Genomic DNA, 9,684 nt, shown 5'->3' with positions numbered 1-9,684 from the left:
GTAATATAACTCAGGGAAATTGTGCAGTGTGTTTGAAGGGAACACTTAGCTGCTTCAAAATTATCTTCTCTGTTCCCTAATGCTTGTTAGGCTGATAAATAAAAACCATGGTTTGTACAAGGCAAAATAATGCTGATAAGTCACATTTTAAGGACATCTTGGCATATGTAACTGATATCTTACTTTATCTCACTGATTCAAGTCACTTCAGATAGAAAGAAATCCAAAGGGACATAGAAAACACTGTGCAAATATTGGATGTTATCTTACGTATAGAATGGCTGTGCAAATATTAACTATTTTAGTGATCATTTTCATCATAGGCCACTTACCAGGGGTCTGCAGAAAGTCTCATGAAGCAGGGGTCGTTGTATTTATATGCTAACCTGCCCACACCTACACACATTTTTCTGAGATGCTCACAGGTAATTTTCTAGGGTGCTTGCCTTCGTGTATTTGTGTGTTTTTCTTAAATATCATCATTTAATTCATTTTCCTCATCATTCTTCCATCTCATCCACGTAAGTCCCTGGGGTCAGGGACAAAAGGAGACACTGAAAGTGTCCAACCGCTGACAGAAGTGAGAAGGTTCTTTCAGGTGGGCAGCGCTTCGCCAGCCGCGCAGTTCCTCACCTCGTATCTCATCAAAAACAAAAAAAAAAATAGGCTCAGGAGAAGCCTCTACCAATGGGGGTGGTGTGAGTCTGCCTCTCCGACCACCAAAAAAAATACGCGTGTGGAGCCTGCTAGGTCCATTCATGGTGCTGTGCAGGGGAAGAACACTGGACAAGGTAGACAGGATGCCCGGGCCCGCGCTTGCACAAGCCACAGGACCCCGCCTTCCAGAAGGCCCAGGGACCACCAGACTCGGGACGCAGGCAGGAAGCAGGAATGGCCAGTCCAGGCCCCGCCCACTCGCTGCACATCCGCGCCCCTTCGGCGGCGGCAGCGGCTGCGCGGGCCTCGGCTGCGCGGGCACGCGGGACGCCCAGCTGTCAATCACGCGCAGGCTGAGTTCGGCGAGGCGGGAGCGGCGGCGGCGGCGGCGGCGGCGGCGGCGATGGGACCCCAGCGAGAGATCTGCGGCTAACTGGCTGCATTTGCTCCACGGGTCAGGGGATCGCAAGGGGGCAGGTAAAGCCTTTCGGAGCCCAGGGGTGAGGTTTTCTAGGCTCGATTTGTCTTTCTCCCTCTCCTCCCTTTTTCTTTCCTTTCTCTCTCCTCATGCACAAATATTCATATTCTCTGTCTTTCACACACACGCACACACACACACAGGCGCGCACGCACACACACACTAATTCGACTACATTTATTATATGGGCACAAATCTCTATGAAATCCATGCATGTTAAAATCCACCAATACGTACAAATTAGGAGTAACCAACTCCATTCTTTGGCTGTTTGTGGTTTATGTTATGTAAGAATTTGGGAGGTATACAGGGTGAACTCAGGAGTTTCTTTCCCGTGAGACAAGAAAAGTTGTAATATTAGATGAGAGTAAAAATATATGTATTGGGGGTTTGCAAAGCTGAATTGATTTCTTTTCCAGGCTGAATGTATCCACTCCTTGCCCTTTCCTCTCCTTCGCCTTATCTAAAGATGTTTGAGTTTTTTTATATGATCTCAGCACCTACTTCTTTGTGTTGTTAGAATGAGGCATTGGGTGCGGGTCCGACCAAAGCTGATGACCTCAAAGAAAACAGCAGAACAGCTTTTATTTACTTAATTGGTTCCTGGCTCTGTAGCAGAAATATTTTCAGCACCTTGAACAGCTCCTTGGGCTCCAGACCAGGCCAGCCTCTGGTGAAGGGTATGTGTGGAGTCAATTTTTTTCAAAGGAAGAGAGGACGACGACAGATAAAAAGAAGGATCATTTAATGAGAGAGAGAGGCACAGACGAAAGACAGACAGACTTGTTTTCTGTTACTTATCCAGACCCAGAAATACAATAAAATATCAGGACAAACTAATGTCTCGAAGAAGGTTGGTTTGGCCATGGTACATACAAAGTCAACCAGGAAAATATTGAAAACAGTTTTTCAGGCCTCAGCCATGCTTACACACCTCAAGCCTTTGAGATTCTCCTGAAGATGGATGGGGAACTGTTCATCAGAAAGAATTCTTAACGCCTCTTGAGAAATACCGTCCCAGTTCTTATTTTCTTTCACATGACTAGAGTAATGTAGGAAACCAATAGCTCTAGAGCTGGCAATGGCTTTTTAATTAAATCTTGCATGGGCACCTGCTTTTCTTAGGCAGATGAAAAGTAAAATGATCATGATAGGAAGAAAATGGATATAGGAGTAAAAAAATCGACCTCTTGAGTAAATCATCCGAAGAGCCTTAATAAGTCTAAAATGCATGTAAATAGATTAGAAAACACAATGGCTATAAGATTATTTTACATTATAATGGAACAGGCACCAAAGAGATCAAGTCTGGAGTCTCTATCGGAAGTTAGTAATCTTTTTCTTTAGAATTTGTAAAACACAAGTGGGTCAGTCTAGTTGGTATTATTGACTGCATGGAATAGAATTATATCAAAATAAGAATATATTTGTATAATGTGTTATAGTTTACAAAGTCCTTTTCATTTACATTATGTCCTTTATAAACTCTCATGAGAGCCCATTAAAAAGTTATAAAATATGTTGTACTTTTCTAAAAAGAAAAAACGATCTCTGCTCTTGAACAGGAAGTCCTTTGTCAATGTTTTTGTCGATGTTAAATGATTCCTTACAAGTTATAAAAATGACTTATGAAATTTAGACTTTTATCTGGATCACATTCTGCAGAGATTTTTATTCTTAACTAGGTTTGAAGAATGAGCCATTAAAAGGAAAGGTCAAAGAGTAAACAAAAGAAGAGGAAGAGGAGAATTTCAAAGGTAAGACTCAAACTTTGTCACATGTAAATTGGTAAGCACCTTGTGATCTGCACATCGATAAAGAAGTTTAGTGTGAATATGGATTATTTTGCTCTGCTCATTTTGATTTGGGACTTTATTTTATCTAACTTAAAAATACATCTCAAAGAGGTAAAGATCATAAGATAACTGCATATCATTATCTCCCCTCCCCCTTTAAAAATTATAAGAGTGACTGCTAATTTACTAACTTAGAAGGAATAAAAATTAACATGGAGAGCCACAATCTCTACCACTGTCCCTGGACAATGAAGTATCTCTGAATGAACCATCGTTCATTAGTAGAAACACATTTTCAAGTTTTAAGTTCATGCTTATATAATTCCAGAATGCTTGATTTGAAAGAAAAAAGCTGTTAGCAGGCTTTCATGCCATCCTGCATCCATTCTGAGTCTAACTGATTCTTTAAAGTGAATTGACCTTTTGCTGTGGTATTGGATAAATTATCTAAATCAGCTTTGTACCTATACCTTGCATCTGTGGCCCAGAAGTGGCTCTAATGAGAACTTCACTCTCATTATCTCAGAATGATTTTATGGGAGAGAAAAACAGTATGAAAAAATTGAATGATCTTTCCAAGAGAATAAAAAGAACAAGGTCTGTGCCTGGCTTCACAGCTGACTCACACATAGAGCCATGGGAAAACACTCATCCTTTTTGGGCCTCAATTTTCTGCCTCTCTTCTCTCGAGGAGACCATGAAGACAAGTAATATAAAATCTCTGGTATTCTTAAGGCTTCATGAGGCATAAAACCGTATTTCTATTTTCATGACTGTAAACATTTTTTAAGTAAAATAAAAAGTAACTGCTCCTATTAGACTGAAATTCAAATTTCCAAGAACTGATATCTAGTGTAGTGGCACACATAAGGATCATGGTAACACATGCATGGGTTTGTTAGCTGAATAGTCATTCAAGGGATTCTCAGTATTTATACTTCTTCCTGCTGCAAATACCTCGTTTCAGTGCCCATTTCGTTGCACATACTACTTCAGAAGTGTTTCTTCTTCTAGCCCAAGGGTCAACTGAGAGCAAAATGTGTGCCCCACTCATCTTTGTAACCAGTGTCTCCCATAATCTAGCATATAACTAGTGCTTTAAAAGCACCGAAGGAAAGGAGGAATGAAAAATCAAGGACCACTCAGACCATCATGCACACCAACTCATCTAGAACTCTGTGCCAAGAAATTTCAAAATGGTAAACAGGATAGAAAAATGTCCCTGGCCTCAAGAAGTTTTCAGTTGATCATGTATACAGTCTATCAGACCATCAGATAAACCACATCACAGAGGACTGGTAATAACAAGTGCTATGAAGAGAAACAATTCTAGATAAGGGGATAGAGAGTGATAGCAGGCTGATATTTATTGTGCTCACTGTTGAAAGCCTCTCAGAAGAGTTGGGGAGTGAGAGCAGTTAAGGAATGATTTTTCTGTCTCTATGAGTCCCTGGTATATAATAGGTAGGATATGTGGCTAAGAATTGAATATCCATTTAATGTACAACAGTTAAGATAGATACCATATACAAGAAAAAGAAGAAGACTATGGATGTATCCTCACTTATCCACACCCAGAAAGTCCTTTTGGAAGAATGAAGGCTATTCCCACTCCATAGATGACCAAGTAACCAGACACCAGGGTTGCTTGTTCTCCATCGTGAAGGCCATGCTGGCAGTGAGGATGCAGCAGGCTTCTCTAGAATGTGAATGAAATGAATACTCGTAAGGACTCACTTAAATACACTATCAGAGAATATTTTACTCACCTCCCCTATTCATACACTTCCTGGGATGTTAAAGCTTTCTCCAGAGAAAGGAGCCCCTTCAGGATCCATCACTTAACAACAGCCATAGATTTAACATTACTGTTTTTGCTGACACTACTATACCTATCGAAACACAAACCAGAATCTTCGTGAAACCTTACTCATTAAATAAATGCTAAGACAAGCTAAAGTGCCTTTGCATATACCATCACTTTCTTCTCAATCCTACTTTATCATGTAATCATCACCCAGCTTTTAAAATGATGTTGTGAAATGGTCTTCTGTATCCTCTTTATAATATTGGAGGTGTCAATCAACCAAGTATAACTGTGACATTTTCTATACTAGGACAAAAAGTTACTAGGACAAAAAGTTACTGACTTTCCTATGAGGAATATAACTCTCTGTTGAGATTTTGTAGGTGCAAAATTTCTACTATAATATGTTGTATTTTAAAATTCATGTTCTACCAAGTGATCCATCTCCCATAAGAGTGAATCCCAACAAGTTATATGTTTGGAAAGATGTATGAAACCCAGGGACTACCTCTACTGAAATAACATTAAACAAACACACAACTGTTCAGTCTCTTGAATACCAAGTAACTAATCTAGCTAATAGTTTATACGCTCTTTTAAACTGAAGCTTCATGCATACGATAATAAACCACTCTAACAACCAATCATTCAGAACTTGGGAGGAGGAGGGAAATCCCTAAACCTAGTTGTTTACCCAACAAAAATCAACTCATTCTGTAAATACATTTACAGAACAAATCCTGAAAACACTACATTTAGAAGGAATTAGAGGTCATCAGGTCCAGCCATCTTATTTTAAGGATGATGAAACCATAACCCAGAGAGGTTACCAAGCTTGCCCAAGATGTCAATACCAGTAAGTTGCAAATCAAGAACCAGCATTAGAGCCCTTTCTCTGCTCTGTGTGGTTGTCACCGTCAAAGCCATGTCCTTGTACTTTGTATGCCCAGAGAAGAGAATAAGACTCCTTGGGATTTCTCTTCTGAAATGTATCTAACATCACTGAAAATCCATTCTGACTTAGAGTAGAGCCATCTATCACTCAGGCTCAAAAGCATTTGTTTTATGACATCTTCTCTCTCTTTTATGATGTTACCCATATCGTGTTTAGCCAAGTTGGACTGCTGGGTCTCATCCTCTGAAGCAGAAACATTTAACCTAGTGCTCTGGAAACAAGCTGTGCAGGGAAGGCTCTGCACCAAAGCTAAATCCTGAGAAAGGACCACTTCAGCATCAAAGGAAGATAACCCTTACTAGTGTTATGAGGGACTTTTTTTATACCTATCATATCTATTTTTGGCCTTTTTTAATGTTAAAATCTCTACTGCTTTATAGAAAACCTGAACATATGTATTTGTATGAGCTGGTTCTGATTATGCAAATCTCTTAATCAATCCATACTCCCGTTTATTGTTTTGTCATCTTTCATCTACTCCCTGACTCATATAACCTTTAGTAGATAACTTTTCTATGCCTCAATTTCCTCACTGACAAAGCAGACTTAGTAATACTAATCCCTTCTTCCCTTGACTGAAAGTTTATTAGAATGTCTTAGAAGAAAGTGCCTCTAAAATTATTATACTTCTATATCACTAATAGACTCTTATTAATCATCTTCATTGTGTACACATGAAATAAAAGGTACTGAAGAGGTCATCCTAGCATTTAAAATATGAAATCTAGGTTAACAAAAGAATTTGGTCCATTAGATGTTATTGCTCTAATCAGGCAAAATGCACTCTGAAATCTTGATATTGTTACAAAATAATATCCTTCTGAAATGTTAAAAAGCAAGCACACACACAAAAAAAATTTCTTTCCCTGCTCTCTCCTCCTGGTTGATTTCTTTAGAAGGTAATTGGACCTGAGACAGGAAGAAGCCACTGGAAGGCAGGCACTGAACATAACGCTGACCAACACGCATAAAGATGAGGTCATCAGTCACCATCAGTGACACCTGTTTGCATTGTTTTTCTACGATCAGGGCCATATTTTCCTGAATTTGACTACAATTTTTAGCCAAAACCCACTTGTGCTGAGGGCACACAGTTGCAAGCTATTCTCCAGCGTTCACTTTGTGGCTATGGGTCAGTGAATCCCTTGGTTCAACTTTGATTTTAGCCCCATGATTATATCCAACCAAACTAAATGGCCACACAGGAACACTTGCTAGAATTTTAGGTTAAGTTTTTCTTGTATATAAACAATACTGCTTTGGTTTCATGACAAGTAATTGAAAACACTTAATGTGTGTTTTTATTGTATTATATAACATAGGCCCTGAGAAACCCTGGTCCAGTAGGAAGATACCTTTGAATGTTGTTCCTTGCTTTGTCAGGTTGAGACAGGGAAAACCATCTAGATTTTAAACTGTGGCCACCCAGGGAAAACCATCTAAAGGATAATTGAAAAATCTAAAAAAGTATTTCACATTTCCAGCTACCTGTTGATCTGCTTATATAGAGATCAGAAAACCAAAGAAACAACAGAATGAGAATTCTCTTACCAAAATTTCTGTCCTTCAGTAATTCCTTGTTTGTTTGTTTTTTCCATGTATTAATAACCAAATGCCTCTCTTTAAGGTCAAATTAGATCAAATTAAATTGCAATTTCCATCTGAAGAAGGCAGCATCCTAAACAACCTACCCAGAGCTTAGTTTCATTAAACAGTTATGTGGATTTTTATTTATAGTAGACACTAAATGGAAATAGTAAAAAGTAGGTCTACTCTCTACATTATGCTCTAGCATCCCATGTGATCAGATGGATCAACAAATAATGCCTGAAATATCTGGAGTTAGAGTCAGTGAGGTGTTAATTATTGACCAAGCCATTTGTGATGAATAAAGTATGAAGCATAAATTGCTCAGCAACTTTTTAATGAAGCTTCTGTACACCTTGTCAATTGTTAGAAGAAGATACATGAGATCCAAACGCAGAATTTCAAATTGCTATGTAACACCATCTAGCTTCCACAAGGGAACATGGTTAAGCATTGACGAGGACAGTCCAAGACAAATTTCATCTGTAGCAAGTGAGAGTGCCTGCCTAATTCTTTAACATGAAAGTGTAAACACTACTGGATTCTAAGAGATTGAAGCTTTCTTGTCAAGACAACTGAAAATCTCAGCTTCCTTGCTGCATTTCTCACGTGCTTCCTGCTTAAATTTTTGCAAGTGTGCTGCACTGTTAATGTCTCGTTTCACTTATGGAGAACCAGTTCTGGTCATTGAGTGTTTGGGGTGATTTTGCATTCAGTAAAGAAGATCAGCTTGGGTAAGAAAGACAAGTCTTTAAAGGTATCTTTTCTGCCCAGAAAAAGAGCATTGTTCAATTAGGCTGACATTATTCAACCTGGTTCTTACCTTTAATATGCCTTTTGATCCTGAGGCCAGAGCTCATTGGGCTGATGCCTGTGGATGTTTTCATTCCAGCCAAGAAGGATGAGTTCTTGCAGCAATGTCTGTGGGTCCAGGCAGGCACAGGCTGCTACCGAGGCTGGGCACCAGCGCTATGGAGTCCGGTCCTACCTGCACCAGTTTTATGAGGACTGTACCACTTCCATCTGGGAGTATGAGGATGATTTCCAGATCCAGAGATCACCCAACAGGTGGAGCTCAGTATTCTGGAAGGTAAGTAAAGAGCATGGGTTTAACTCAGGAAATGGAGAAGTCATTTCATACGGTAAGTAATTCAGCTGCAGAGAGCTGAGAGGTCTGGGACTCTGTATGTGCATTCCTCTTGGTGATACTGAGTGCAGTTTTCTTCCTTAGGAAAGGAGACTGAAAACCTTGGGAAGAAAGCCTCTAAACACAGCACAGTTGTTGATTTTCAGGTGAAATGTAAATAGGTATAATCACCATCATTATTATTTTTGTTACTGTTATTAATGTGCCACATAAATTCACCAACTATGAAAGCCATTCAAAGGCAAAACATGCTTTAAGCCTCCCCTGCAGGTTTGGATGGTATCATTTTAAAAGTTACAATAATAATTAAAAGAAATAGTTGGGTACTGGAGAGAGTTAATGCAGAGGCATAATACAGTGGTCAGTCTACCTGCCCTACTTCTACTAGATATGTGGTCATAAAGTTCTGTGAGCTTAAGCTTCCTTGAAAGGTAGGAGCCTTGCTGGACAAGAAATTCAGTCATTCAGTATGAATTAGTGAATACCTACTCCATTCAAAAAGTTGCGAAGTGCTGAAAATTAAAGCGGTAAATGGGAGAAGAAAAAGTCCCTGCCCTTACAAAATTTACAATTTATCATGGAAAACATACCATAAACAAATAAACCACACAATAATAGTAGAAAGTAGCAAGTATTAGTCTTGCAAGTAGCAAGAATAATATGGTAAGTGCTATGAAGAGAACTAAATCAGAATAAGAGGCTAGGGAGGGATAGAGAACTGATATTTAGTTATGCTGATCACAGAAAGCCTTTCGAAGAAGATGACCTTTGAACAAATACCAGGATACGCTGAGGGAGGAGACCATAAAATTAATGGGCTGAAGGTCATTCTCGGCTGGGAAAATAGCAAATCCAAAAGCTCTGAAATGGGAACAAGTTTGGTGTGTTTGAAAAATAGCAAGAGATCCAGTCTGGGTGAAGAGGAATGAGAGGGAGGAAAGAACAGGTGACAATTTCAGAAAAATGACGGGACACAGATGATTTGTGTGAAGCCTCGGAGGTGATTGTGAAGACTTTGGCTTTCCCCTTGAGAGACACAAGAAGCCACCTGAATGTTCAAGTAGATGAGTGATGCGACCTGACCAATATTTTAGCAGGATCATTGTGGCTATAGCACAGAAAATAAATTACAGAACCACAAAGATCAGATCAGATCAGTCGCTCAGTTGTGTCCGACTCTTTGCGACCCCATGAATCACAGCGCGCCAGGCCTCCCTGTCCATCACCAACTCCCGGAGTTCACTGAGACTCACGTCC

The 9,684-nt window shown here is 39.6% G+C and overlaps 1 protein-coding gene across 2 annotated transcripts in view; it reads left to right on the top strand.

Annotated features, from left to right (window-relative positions):
• The first annotated feature begins 950 nt into the window (after nucleotides 1–950).
• The window catches only part of NRSN1 (neurensin 1), a 20,477-nt gene continuing 11,743 nt past the window's right edge, over nucleotides 951–9,684 (top strand). The window contains exons 1-3 of one of the 2 annotated variants that reach the window (XM_010843514.1): nucleotides 951–1,134; nucleotides 2,821–2,892; nucleotides 8,173–8,370. In XM_010843514.1, the coding sequence (XP_010841816.1) occupies nucleotides 8,182–8,370 (189 nt within the window). In that variant the 5' untranslated portion in view covers nucleotides 951–1,134; nucleotides 2,821–2,892; nucleotides 8,173–8,181. Of the gene's footprint in view, nucleotides 1,135–1,759; nucleotides 1,816–2,820; nucleotides 2,893–8,172; nucleotides 8,371–9,684 lie in introns of those variants that run through there. The other variant, XM_010843515.1, reaches the window with a different exon arrangement.

This window comes from Bison bison, unplaced genomic scaffold, assembly GCF_000754665.1.
Source record: "Bison bison bison isolate TAMUID 2011002044 unplaced genomic scaffold, Bison_UMD1.0 scf7180017864182, whole genome shotgun sequence".
NCBI classification, from domain to species: domain Eukaryota; kingdom Metazoa; phylum Chordata; class Mammalia; order Artiodactyla; family Bovidae; genus Bison; species Bison bison.
This window is presented reverse-complemented; position numbering and strand designations above follow the sequence as displayed.